At 42.1% G+C, this 14,064-nt stretch overlaps 1 protein-coding gene across 1 annotated transcript in view; it reads right to left on the reverse strand.

Annotated features, from left to right (window-relative positions):
• TPD52L1 (TPD52 like 1) overlaps positions 1 to 13,091 on the reverse strand; it is a 74,290-nt gene extending 61,199 nt beyond the window's left edge. Inside the window, exon 1 of the mRNA XM_069973664.1 lies at positions 12,954 to 13,091. Coding sequence (XP_069829765.1) covers positions 12,954 to 12,975 — 22 coding nt within the window. The 5' untranslated portion in view covers positions 12,976 to 13,091. The remainder of the gene's footprint in view (positions 1 to 12,953) is intronic.
• Positions 13,092 to 14,064: the final 973 nt, after the last annotated feature.

Below are 14,064 nucleotides of genomic sequence, written 5' to 3' on the forward strand. Positions count from 1 at the left end.
GTGTCGAGTTTCCCATCCTAATAGGGTGATACAAGCCCCAGCTGTGGTTACCTGGGTGAAGCTAAGTGTCACCAGGTGTCACCTGCACTGTGAGATAGAATACGTAGACCTTCCGGTACCTGTTTTATCCAGGCTAGTTCCTCTTGTAGCTTAGAATACTGCCCTGCACTTTCTAGAGTGGCTCTCGGTGTGGTCTGGGTTTATCCCCGACTTTTCCCTTTTGAGTGTCTAGCACTGCATAGTAAATATAGATAGACTATAAGAACTGAGTGTCTCTGATTGCTTCATACACGTGTGTAAGTTAGACTGTCCCAGACAAGGGTTCTGGCAGAGCCAGGCCCTGGCTTGGCTACAGCAGCGACATCTGCTCTGTGTGTCCTCTTCCACAAGAATCTGAGTAAGACTGACGCTACACTTTCTCCCACCATGTGACTACCTCTTACGGGGGTGATTATAAGGCCCTGTGAGTGGTGGAAAGGAATGTATGCAAAGAAGAGAAGGAAAGTAATTGGCTAGAAAAGAAGTGTATCTCTATTGGGCAATAAAAGTACATAAAAAAAACAGTAACCCTTTGCTTACTTCAGCTGTGCAACAGATAAGAGCATACATAGAAAACACTGACATCTAGTGACGAAATACTAAACTACCTCCATAACCACTTAGCTTTGAGTAAAAGGCTTTTGCGACAGGAGTGACATAAGAGACACCCGTGGTCAGGCAACACACATACTCATGTCCCCCCCCTCCCCCAGTCTCAGGTTGTGTGTGGTATTATAATTCAGCACCATTTACATCAATGAAGCTGAGCTTCAAAACTGCACCCAAACTGAGGACAGGAGAAGTGCTGTTTCTGGAACAAAACTGACATGTTTTTTATTGCCTGGATGACTCCTTTAATGCCTGGACAGCTAAAGATTTGGCTGTCCAGGCATGATGTCGTTCTGCAATAGCTGGAGGGCTGTCAGTCCATGGACCCTGTTGACTGAAACAAACCACCATATCATGACTAAAGAATTTTTCTGTACAGTAAACAATGTCCAGCAGAACAGGAATTACAGAGCATTCACAAAATTGAACAATGCACGCCTCACCAGACTGGATCTACAAGTCTGAAGATAATCAGAAAAGAAGATGTCTCCAACTTAAATTGTGTGCATACAGCAACCAGTTATTATTATTGTACACCAGATAGGTGAACACGATACTGAGAAGACTCAGAATAAGCATCGATTAATTTAAATTACTTATAGTTAACACTTTATTATAGTCACCCATTTGTCCTGTTTCATCCATCTGAATAAGATAAAATCAGCATAAAGACTTCTAGCTATGACTTGGCTCTGCAAAGTGCCCCCCCCCCCCAGCCAGCCATATTTGCCCCCACAGATCTAGGTTCTCCCACAATGTCCCGCAGATTCAAGCATTTATGACTGCCATAGGCACTGGGCTGTCAGTAAGACACTATTACTTATGTCATTTCAGGCATTATTATGCACTTACATAGCAAGTGTGTTGAAAAAAACATCTTAGTCCATCAAGTTAAGTAAACCTTTTCATACCAACTAACTCAAGAGATTCAATTCTCCATAAAATGCAAAAAAAAACTAAAACAAACAATCTTATTGACCCCTGCAGGCAATTAGACAGATCCAAGTGTCCTGTGGATCAACATTCTACATTAATACCAAGCCCTGTATATAGTAAGATATCTAACCCTGTGGGCAAGATCAATGTTTTGCAATGGGTCATGTATGTACAGTACTAGGGCATCAGCATGTAGCTGAGTTAGCAATCATTAGATGCACCATTAAGAAGATATTAAAATTACTATTACATTTTAGTATTAGTTCAAATATTATTTTATTACTTCCGTGTTTCTCTGAAAATAAGACCTAGCTTCATTTTGTAGGCTTTTTGGGGTAGGCTTGAAATATAAGCCCTACTCCAAAAATAAGCCCTATTTACAGTCAGCTGACCAGATCCATGACACTGGTTGGCTGTGTATCCGCCAATCGGTGCTAGACTTATTATGCTCCTCATCCACCTGCTCAACATAAGCTACAGGGGAGGCAGGAGTGAAAAGAAGATAAACAGGAGGAGACACTGAATATGGGGGGATGGTACATGGGCCAACTATAGAGGGGGAAGGGAGGTATAAAGTATGGGAGGACAGTATGGGGAAAAACTACAGAGGGGGAAGGAGGTATACAGTATGGGGAGGCCTTACTGCAGAGCGAGGATGTATACAGTACAGAGGGTGGAAGGAGGTATACAGAATGGGCCTAACTACAGGGGAACTTATGTATTAGAAGCCTAACAGCAGTGGGACATACAGTATGGCAGCTAAATACCATATACAATGGGGCTACAGTGTAGGGACATACCGTGTTTCTTCAAAAATAAGACCTGCCCTGAAAATAAGCCCTAGCCTTTTTTCAGTGAAAAAAATATATAAGACACTTGTCAGGAATGTGCAGTGAGCCTGCTGTGAACTGAGTCTATTTTTACCTTTTATCTGACACACCCGCTTGCCTATCAGCCTCCTGGCAATGCAGGAGTTACACTGCTCGCTGCTAGCCTTGATCGCTGCAGCTGAGCAGTGTTTTTTTATTGACATATTCCTCTGCCTGTCCGGAACCATGCGCGTGAAACGCATAGGTTGTTTGTAGCTTACCACGACATGAGCTTTTTTAACCTTTTTTGATATGAAATAAAGTTTGGGAATTTTTAACTGCGGAGTACTGGGACCACCACTTTGTTACTTTCATCCTGAATTGGCAGCTGGCCTAAGCCGTACTCGTGCACTCTATTCCTTATTTGGGATCCTCTTACATCCAAGCAGGAGATAAGCTGATTATGACCATTTTTTGTTATCCAATTATTCCTTGCTGGCTATTAGTGTATACTAGTCCCAGCTCCCCTTGTCTCTATCCCTGCGTTCCCTGCCTTAGCCTCCCTTGCTGTTGCCCTGCCTGTTACCTGACCTTCTGCCTGACCTTCGCTGCCCGTTGTTGCTGACTTGGCTTGTTTACTTCTCTATATTGTGTTTGTCTTTCTGCGTTTTTTTTTTTGCACATATACAGAGTAGCGACCGACTCTGTGGTTGTCCGTGGCCGTTTAGGGCCGTCCGTGGCAAGTAGGCAGGGAAAGTGGGTAGCTTCAGGGCCCACTGCCTTGTACTATCTCCTTTCTCTCAGCTTTCTGACAACCCTGTCTTATTTTTGGAGGAACACAGTAAAGGTATGTTCATGGCTGTATCAATGACTGGCAAATGTCAAACCTATATATTATATTTGTCATTCATCACAAAATTAGATCACATTATAGTATCACTCCTGTGCATCAAGCTCGATGTCTGGGGGTTATGCTAGACTCAGATCTATTCTTCACTCCCTATATTCAAGCTCTTGCACGCTCCTGTCATCTACATTTCAAAAACATCACTAGAATCCTTCCATTTCTCACCACTGACACAGCTCAGACTCTTACTGTCGCCCTGATCCATTCTCGTCTTCACTACTGTAACTCCCTACTAATCGGTCTTCCTTTCTCTAAGCTCTCCCCTCTCCAGTCTATCCTTAACGCAGCAGCCAGACTCATCTTCCTCTCCAGCCATTACACTGGCGTCTCCCCCCTGTGCCAGTCAAGGCACTGGTTAACCATTAAATACAGAATACAGTTCAAACGCCTCACCCTCACCCATAAAGCTCTCCACAACTCTGCCCCTCTATACATCTCTCTCATCTTCACCTACCATCCTTCCCGTGCTCTGCGTTCCACCAATGACCTTACATTAACATCTGCCATAATCAGAACCTCACACTCACGCCTCCAAGACTTCTCTCATGCTGCACCAGTTCTCTGGAATGCCCTACCCAAAGACCTCAGACTCATTCCCAATACTCACAATTTCAAGCGTGCCCTGAAGACTCATCTCTTCAGGCGCGCTTATAACATTTCCTAATCTCTTCTCCCTCTCTGCTATCCCTTCTTCATCCACTCTTTAACCTTCTTGGTGCCAAGTATTTTCTACCTGAAAGGAGACAATAGCGTTTCACTCGCTCGTCCAATCTCCTATAGGCACTTTAATGAATCCAGGTACTACGATGTCTTGGTCTCTTTTATCCAGGCCAAACTGGAATAAATGGAAAAATGACAAGTGTGAATTTACTAATGGAGTTCACCTATAAAACACTTGGTGGTGGCTTGTTTTCTTTTAGCTAATTGCGGACCTCAGAACATGTTAGAATGTCCAACTGGTCCACATATAACTCTTCAAAGGTGTTACCTTATCCTTGGGTGCCAGTTCAACGGTTGTAGACCTATCTAAAAATCAAACTTATTAATCTTTATAGAGTCATCTTTCATTTTTACCTTTTATTTTAATTACTTACAGCATCGACAAACCTAAGATGGCCCCACATATTAGAAGGTCAACTGATCTTACAGAAATGAGTGTGTTTATACAAATTCTGCATGAACAACTTATCAATAGTGTTGAGCCAATCTGTTAAAATGTTAGGTTCAGCAATGTTATCCAAACCTCAGCGTTTGAGTCCCCTTGGCTGTCGAAGTTAGATTCTACGGATCTCTGTTAATCAATTATGTAATGTAAAAATATTGTGTGTGTGTGTGGGGGGGGGGGGGGGGGGGGATTATTGATCATCTCTGAGCCCAGTGTACATTGGAAAAAAGATTTAGATATTTGTTCAAACCAGCTAGTTTATGCAAAATTGTGGGAGGGGGTGTGGCAAGAAGGCGTAAATCATGATGAAAATATTTCAGTGACGGCCATAAAGCAGCCACAGATTCATCAGGTTTATTAAGAGGTGTGCGACTCTCAAAAACATAGTAACATAGTTAATAAGGATGAAACAAGACAAGGGTCCATCAGGTTCAACCAAGAGAAACCTTACTGTTTGATCCAGGGGAAGGCAAAAACCCCTATGAGGCAGATGACAATTTCCCCATCACAAGGGGAAAATTCCTTCCTGACTCCAATGGCAATCAGAATAATCCCTGGATCAACGTTTCACTGGAAATCTAATGCCCATAACTTGTAATATTATATTTTTCAAGAAAAGCATCCAGGCCTCCCTTGAACTGATTTAATGAATTAGCCATGACAACATCATGTGGCAGAGAGTTCCACAGTCTCACTGCTCTTACAGTAAAGAATCCACATCTGTGCTGATGGTGAAACCTTCTTTCCTCCAGATGTAGAGGATGCCCCCTTGTCATGGTTACAGACCTAGGAGTAAAAAGATCACTACAAAGATCTCTGTACTGTCCATTCATATATTTGTACATTGTGATCAGATCGCCCCTAAGACGTCTTTTTTTCTAAACTAAATAGCCTCAAGCTTGATAACCTGTCTTGGTACTGTAACCCACCCATTCCCTTTAACCCCTTAGTGCTGCAGCTAATTTGGGGTTTAATGACCAAGCTATATTTAAAAAATCTGACCTGTCTCACATTTGCGGTTATAGTGCGTTAATGCATTAACGTATGCTAGCGATTCTGAGATTGTTTTTTCGTGGCATAATTTGGTCAATATCTTGTGTGATTTTATGTTAAAAACATCAAAATATCATTAAAAATTGGAAAAATTATCATTCATTTCTCCTGTTTTTAACCCTTTTCCGCACAAGGACGTAACTGTACGTCCTCGCGCAGGTGCGGGCGTTCAGAGCGGGGCCCCGCGGCGACCCCGCTCTGAACCGCGGCGGTCCCGGGTGCCGCTTGTAGCCCGGGACGTCCCGGAGGAGCGATCTCCGCCACTAGACCCCAGGGAAATGCTGTATCCGGTAATCGGATGCAGCTGTCATGTTTGACAACTGCATCTGATTACTGTATTAGCGGGCACGGTGATCGGACCAGGCCCGCTAATACAGTAATCAGATGCAGCTGTCAAACATGACAGCTGCATCCGATTACCGGATACAGCATTTCCCTGGTGTCTAGTGGCGGAGATCGCTCCTCCGGGAGAGCGATCTCCGTTACTGAAGCCGGCCGGGGACCGCTCCAAGATGGCGCCGTCCCCAGCTCAGCACTCGTTTGTTTTCAGCTGCAGCAGCCAAAAGCAAACGAGTGCCGATCTCATTGATCTCAATGAGAGATCAAAGTATATATACTAGAAGTCCCCTAGGGTGTTGTCATTAGTAAAAAGCCCCCTCCCCTAAATAAAAGTAAATAAATAAATAAATAAACATGTTTGCTATCGCCGTGTGCGTAATCGCCCGAACTATTAATTAATCACATTCCTGATCTCGCACAGTAAACGGCGTCAGCGCCAAAAAGTCCCAAAGTGCAAAATTGCGCATTTTTGGTTGCATTCAATCCAGAAAAAATGTAATAAAACGCGAACAAAAAGTCATATATGCGCAATCAAGGTACCGATAGAAAGTAAACATCATGGCGCAAAAAATGACATCTCATACAGCCCCATAGACCAAAGGATAAAAGCGCTATAAGCCTGGGAATGGAGCGATTTTAAGGAACGTATATTTGTTAACAATGGTTTGAATTTTTTACAGGCCATCAGATACAATATAAGTTATACATGTTACATATCGTTTTAATCGTAACGACTTGAGGAACAAGCATAACAGTCAGTTTTACCCCAGGGCGAATGGCGTAAAAACACATTCCCCCCAAATAAAAGAAATGCGTTTTTTTTTTTCTATTTCACCACACTTTGAATTTTTTTCTGGTTTCGCAGTGTACTTTATGCAAAACTTCAGCCTGTCATTGCAAAGTACAATTAGTGACGCAAAAAATAAGGGCTCATGTGGGTCTGTAGGTGTAAAAAGGTATATCTGGCCATCCACCTGGCTTCCAAGCATGCATAGTAATCTGACAACCATTCTATTTAGCTCTTGGAAATACACAATAATCCTGAGAACAATCCAATCCTGCATTCCTCTCCTCTGTAGAACATATCCTTTCAAAGAAGGAGACTGGGGAAACACGGTTTACTTATTCAGGGTGAAGGAGTAGTCACACATCAGTAGAATTCTGTCCGTACATGGGCGGCATTTTGCAGACTGGACCTCAGAGCTCCTAAATTGTTTAAAAGTTTGCACTAGTGTACTGACACAGCCGCGGGTCTTCATCCAAATTCTCTAGCCAATGGTATTTAAATGCTGAACAATCGCACTTGAGCACGCTCCAGTTGCGCTCATCTCTAGAAACATGCAATAGCCTTAAGTAACAACATTGTGGAAGAGTATAGAAACTGGGAGTTGGGTGAAATCTTTTAAAAATGAAGATCAGATGCCAAGATGTCTATATACAGAGCAGTAAGTCTGTTGATGCTAACACCAGCAGTCAGCATGAAGCATAACATTTACATTGCTAAAGTACTATTTTCCATTTTAAATCCATTGAGCCATATCTTTTTGAAATGTATAACCCCTTCCAAAAGAAAACCTGTCATCACCTGCTGCCTGAACCATGTGTCATCTGGTGGTCCCAAGTGGCTTCTTTCTGTCCTACTGAACTACACCCAAAAATAACCAAATCTGATGGGGGCAAGGAGAAGCTGTTAGGGACCACCCTAATAACTTGTGGTTCGGGCGAGCATAAAAGTGATGACTGATCCCCTTGTTTTCATTTGATACGTCATTTAGAAAGTACAGCTCCTGCAAACATCAACTTTATCTGGGACTGCACAGCCAGGTATCACAGTTACCTATTCACTTACAGGGAAAATGTACAGGCACCCAGAGATTTGCTGGTGAAAGCAACTAATGGCTGGGGGCTCCCGAATTAGGACCCTTAGCACCCTGCTTATGCCAAGAGGAATATATTTGAAAAGGTATTAAAAAAAATCCCGGCACTCAGCAGTCTTGCTGATACATGTAGGACGCATATCAGCTGTCAGGCCTTCAACGGGTCAGGTAGATGATAAAGGCTTAGGGCCCTATTCCACCAGACGATTATCGTTCAGATTATCGTTAAATCGTTCGAATCTAAACGATAATCGTTCGGTTGAAATGCAGTTAACGATTAACGACCGAACGAGAAATCGTTGATAGCTTTATAAGACCTGGACCTATTTTCATCGTTGCTTGTTCGGAAAACGTTCGCAAATTGTTCGCATTGAATAAGATGTTGTTCGGTCGTTCGCAATAGATACGATCGCAATAGTGAAGAAAAATACGATCATATACGATCGATCGATTATCGTTCCATGGAAATGATTGAACGTTTTCAGGTCTTTCGCAATAGCGTTCGTTTGAGATTGTGAATCGTTAACGATTATGCGAACGATAATCGTCAGGTGGAATAGGGCTCTTAATAGACGAAAAGCGTCCTACATTTATCTGTGATGCACTGTAAATAAACTTCATGAGATTCAGCAAGACTGCTGAGTGCCGGGACTCTTTTCAGATATCTATATTGTTCTACAAGCACCACCGTGCGGAGTGTTTGTGGAGTGCAGACACCTACATGCACAATTATATTTGAAAAGGGGATTGTCTTTACTTGACGACACAATTCATCAAGTGTCCATGTGTACCTATTTACATGTATTTTACTGGTATTCGTTTAATTTTCCAGGGAACACTAAAGAGGCATTCCCATCTCTATATTTATGGCATATCCACAGGAGATGCCAATGCCATTAATGTCTGATAGATGCAGACCCCAACTCAAGACTGAAGTCCCCCCAGCCCTCTCTTGCCTGCTTGCAGCAGCTGGAGGTGATTTGGGAAGCCACATAAGTGGAACACTCTATTTTATCACATTTTGCATAACTCCCATTGACGTGAATGAGAGTAGCATAAACAGTAGAGATGAGCAGAACTGGAGCATGCTCGAGTGCCATCGTTTGGCATTTAGACACTGGCGGCTGAAGAAGTTGAATGCGGCCCTAGGTAGTCATGGAAACAGCCATAGGCCATATCTCTTGGGCTGCAGCCAAATTCTTCAGCCACCGGTAATCAATTGCAACATGCTGGAGTTTTGCTCATCTTTAATATACAGCATGGCACTGTGAGCTATGCAGTTTACTTATCTCAGTCTGCAGCTGCAGTGTTTGCTGTTTGCCATTGTCCTCTGCGCTGTTTGGAGTAAAGTTATATAAGTAGTTACATACAGTAGTTAATAAGGTTGCAACAAGACAAGATTCCATCAAGTTCAACCTACAGTATAACCCAGCTGTGTTGATCCAGAGGAAGGCAAAAACCATCATGCGGCAGATGCCAATTGCCCCATCACAGGGAGAAAATTCTTTCCTGAATCCAAAATGGCAATTAGAATAATCCCTGGATCAATGCTTATAATACATTATCAGTATCAAATAATGTACAATAGGAATTCCCTAGTGGGAGTAATAAAATGTCTGCAAAATTAATAAGATTATTTAGTAGAAAATAACCCCAAAACATTGTATTGTACATACAAGACATTACAAAATATGGCACATATTAGATCTCTACACTACAGTTACAGCCTGAAGAATTCATTTAATAGGTTATTTAGTATGAAACATGAACAGTATAACATTTTTTCTTCTATATTCAGGCCACAGAAAATGATATATACAGTAATTATATATTGCCCCAAGCTGCGCTGAACGTCTGCCTCATAAAACAAGGCCTCACACAGCTACGTCAATGATGCTTTTAGCTGTAGTAAGGTTAATATGAAAAAATGTATCTCTTCAGTAACGGTTATTAGTGAGGTTGAGCGAACTTCAAGCATGCTTAGGTCCACCTGAACCCAGCCATAGGCTGTATTTGTGTTTTCCAGAACCTCCTAGGGTTGCATCCGACTTTAGCGGCCATTGGAAATCTAATGCTGCACGCTCGGATTTGGATGAACCCGAACATGCTCAAAGTTTGTTCAACTTTAGTTATCATCTATCCTGGAAATAGGTGATAAGTAGCTGACTGGAGGAGGACCACCACCAAATACAAGAATGGACGTCCATTGTTAATGGAGTTTATGAAGCAGAATTTACCCATGTCTGTCAGCGCATCACTTGAGTCCATGGTAGTTTGGGGTGTTGCTTAAACCAATCTTGAGCCATACTGGGTGAATCTTCTGCATTGAAATTTTTGGAAAGGACTGTACCTCTTCTATGTTCTAGATCAGTGGTTCTCAACCTGCAGCACATGTACCACAGGGGGCATGCATTTGCAGGTTAAGGAGGTACACAGAATTACCTTAAAAAACAACTCTTATTTGGCACTGGAACATTGCTGAATGTAATGTCCCAAAGCACCAATTAACGCTAATATGGAGGCTGCCTGATACTCATCTATCTTCTCTCATCAGTGTCATCAGCCTCCACCCCACATGTACTGGACACTGGAAAATGCCCTGGCTACATGGAGCATGCGTGGCTACAGAAGACATACCTGGCTACATTAGGCACAGCTATGTATATAGGGGTCTCCCCAGGCTACTTAGGGGGGAATAGCTGGCTACATGGTGCATACCTGGCTACAGGGGTAACATTAATGGCTACAGGGGCATTATTACTGACTACATGGTGCATACCTGCCTAAAGGGGCAACATTACTGGCTACAGGCATATCTCTCTACAGGAGGTGTACCTCGCTACATGGGGCATATCTGGCTACAGGGGGCACATTATTACAGGGGATATCTTGCTACATGGAGCATATTTGGCTACAGGGGGCATATGTGACTACAGTGGACATACAAAGCTATAGAGGGCATTGTATCTGGCTACATGGAATATTATTACTGGCTATAGGCCACATTATTACTGGGGAAGGATGAATTACTAATGGGTACAGGATGCATTGTTATGGGCAACAAGGGGCATTATTATTAGGGAAGGGGGAATTATTCATGACTACAGAGGGCATTGTTAATAGTTACAGGGGGCAATGTATCTGGCTACAGTTGTACTATAGCCTGCTACAGACGGCGTTGTGAATGGCTACAGGTGGCATTATTACTGGGACATACAGATCAGTCACATTGTTACAGGGGAATCTGATCTGGGAAAGGGGCTGGTAATATAGACTTTAAACAGAGCCTATGGCCAGATTTAGGGTCCATTTACACAGAAAGATTATCTGCCAAAGATTTTAAACCAAAGCCAGAAACAGACTATAAACAGAGATCAGGTCATAAAGGAAAGCCTGAGATTCCTCCTCTTTTCAAATCCATTCCTGGCTTTGGCTTCAAATTTTTGGCAGATAATCTGTCAGATAATCTTTCTGTGTAAATGGACCCTCAGTCAACATTTATATGGGGGTATTCAGGTGAAGCATCTGGGGGTACTTGGCCTAAGAAACACTGTTCGGGACCCTCTCTTCCCTTGTCTTGCAAAAATTGATGCAAACTACTAACCGAACTACTGCCATATGATAGTGGCCTAAGGCCTACAGCCTAGTGGCCATGTGTAATCTGTCATGATGGGAAGTTTCTCTCCTTGGCTAACTACTTAAGAACTGACATAATTTCTGAATTCCTCTTCCTCAGGAAATCTGCCATACACTTACAGATATAGAGAAGAAGCTAAGAATTCTGGTAAACGTCTAACCTGGAATCCCTGCTGGAAAACTAATGTGCTGCTCTCTTCCATGGAGTCAGATTTGTGAACTGCAATTAATGGTGCACTGAATATTGCTGCACATCAATTGTATTCTGCATATTTATGCAGTTCTGTGACCTACAAACTCAGGGACTAGAGGTAATCAGATAATAAATACTGCCACTCACACGTACATTCTATCCACCGGCAACATACAAGCGGCACAATTATTAACCCTGTCTGCTGTTATCAGTCTCATAACCTACCTGGGAGAAAAGCTAGAATACAATATTTAACAACTCAGGTGTGTCACATGCATGGAAGTAATGTGGTTAGCAGTGTAGCCTTGCAGTGATGGGGTCCTGGGTTCAAATCCCACCAAGGAGAACATCTGCAAAGAGTTTGTATGTTCTCTTGTTCTATGGTTTCCTCTATAAACAAAATGTACAGATAGGTGAATTTAGATTGTGAGCCCTAATGGGGACAGGGGACAAAATTGACAAACTATATAAAGTGTTGCAGAATCAGTTAGAGCTAAACAAATAACAACTTAAAATTATAATTTTATAAGATATACCCCATAAATAAGCTGGAATGGTACTTTGCTTTTTTGCTATGCTGAAATCAAGGACCTCTAAAGATTAAATTACATTCAAGACCATTTGAATTATGTGAATGGTGCATATTGGTTTGATTGGTAAGTAGATTGTTAGATAGACAAATATGAGACAGAGAATTATGATAGATAGATAGATAGATAGATAGATAGATAGATAGATAGATAGATAGATAGATAGAAAGAAAGATAGATAGATAGATAGATAGATTTTAGAAAGAGAGAAGAAAGGAACAATAACAGGTAAACTGATTTCAGTTGGGAGACATTGGACGAATGGTTTGCTAGATCTATAGATAAGTAGATTTGATACGAAATAAATAGAAAATATAGTAATAAGTACACAGAGACTGGATGGATAGGTTTAAGACAGATAGATAGAAAGATAGACATTAGATAGGTAGCTAGAATGAGTGATGATCCATTATATGCACTTGCAAGTGCATATATATATATATATATATATATATGTATATATATATTACAGTTGTGCACAAATGGCTTACATTACTAGAAAACCTTCAGGCAACAGTCCCTTGTATTGGGTTATAGCACCCATTATATCATGTACCCCAATGTGAAGGAGTAAGCAGTGAACTTCATTCACAACAACCTAGAAATGTTTCTCCATACAAGTCGGCGTGAGGAAGCGGCATGTTATACAAACTGTGAAATGTGTAACACAGAAGCTGTGACAATCTAGTGCCACCAGTCATTGTGTGCACTTGTAGAGAGAAGAATACTATTGCCAGCACACATGCCAGGTGTCAGACAATTGGAGATGGCAAATACAGAAAGAAATGACACTGACTGACCTGGCTGTCGCTTGTTTTCCATGCTGGGTTTCTATGTGCCTCAAGCCGTATGTGAGGAAGCACACATAAAAACCAGGGCTGAGACTTGCTATTGTATCTTAGTACTAGGCAGTGATCTCTGGATATCAACAGTGAGCTGTCAGCTCTCTCCCTCCCACTCCTGGCTGGGTCTACTCCACCTCTCTCCCCTGACATCACTTCATAACACACACCCCCTGAAAAGAGTAGCTGGACTTGTGCGGGGATTAACCCTCTGAAGGCGAATTCAAATACACCATTGCAAGCCCTTCATGAGAGGTTTTATGTCATGATAAAATATTCTGCTCTGTTCAGTATATAGTAATTCACTATGCCATAGAATTATTATACGTTTATCAGAATAATATACTCTATACTGTAAATGTGGGGGAAATGGATGAAGGACTCAAGATGGGTGCTAGTAATAAATATAACCCTGAATATGCTGCCCACATTGCATTCATACTGAAACTGAAGACCTACAGCTAAAGAACGACCCAACTTCATTTCTGTATGGCGATGGGTATGATGAGGAAGATGAGATGAGCGAAGCTCTAGAACGGTCTGGTTCATCCAAACCCAAACTCTGTGTTTGATTACAGGTGGTTGAGGAAGTTGGATGCAGCCCTAAGGAGTCCTGGAAAACATGGATACAGCCTATGGCCTGTGACAATACCCATGTTTTCCAAGACTCCCCAAGGCTGCATCTAGCTTCTTAGAAGGTATACAAGTAGACAACTTTTTATACTTGGGACTTATAGTTCGTTTCAAAAAGGGATTTCGGCAATACCCAGAATACTAAAGAGAATGTCCATTGCCATGAATACACAAGTTGAAACCATTAAGTCAAATATATGCTAAGAAAGAAGAGAAGACAGGAGAGAGAGAAGGCATCACGGGCAGGTAGAAGGAAGGAACGAGGAAAATACAAACAGAGTAGTCAATTAGTAGATCTAAGCCTATCACCTAAAGTAGGGTCAACTACATCCTTGTGGTTGGCATCAGGAACCCTGTAGAACAGCAGAGATCCTCCTGTGGAAACGATCCACTCGGCCTTATCTCTTCTCCCTGCTGCCGGAGGACTGAGTGTGAG

The sequence above is a fragment of the Dendropsophus ebraccatus genome, chromosome 6 (genome assembly GCF_027789765.1).
Source record: "Dendropsophus ebraccatus isolate aDenEbr1 chromosome 6, aDenEbr1.pat, whole genome shotgun sequence".
NCBI lineage: Eukaryota > Metazoa > Chordata > Amphibia > Anura > Hylidae > Dendropsophus > Dendropsophus ebraccatus.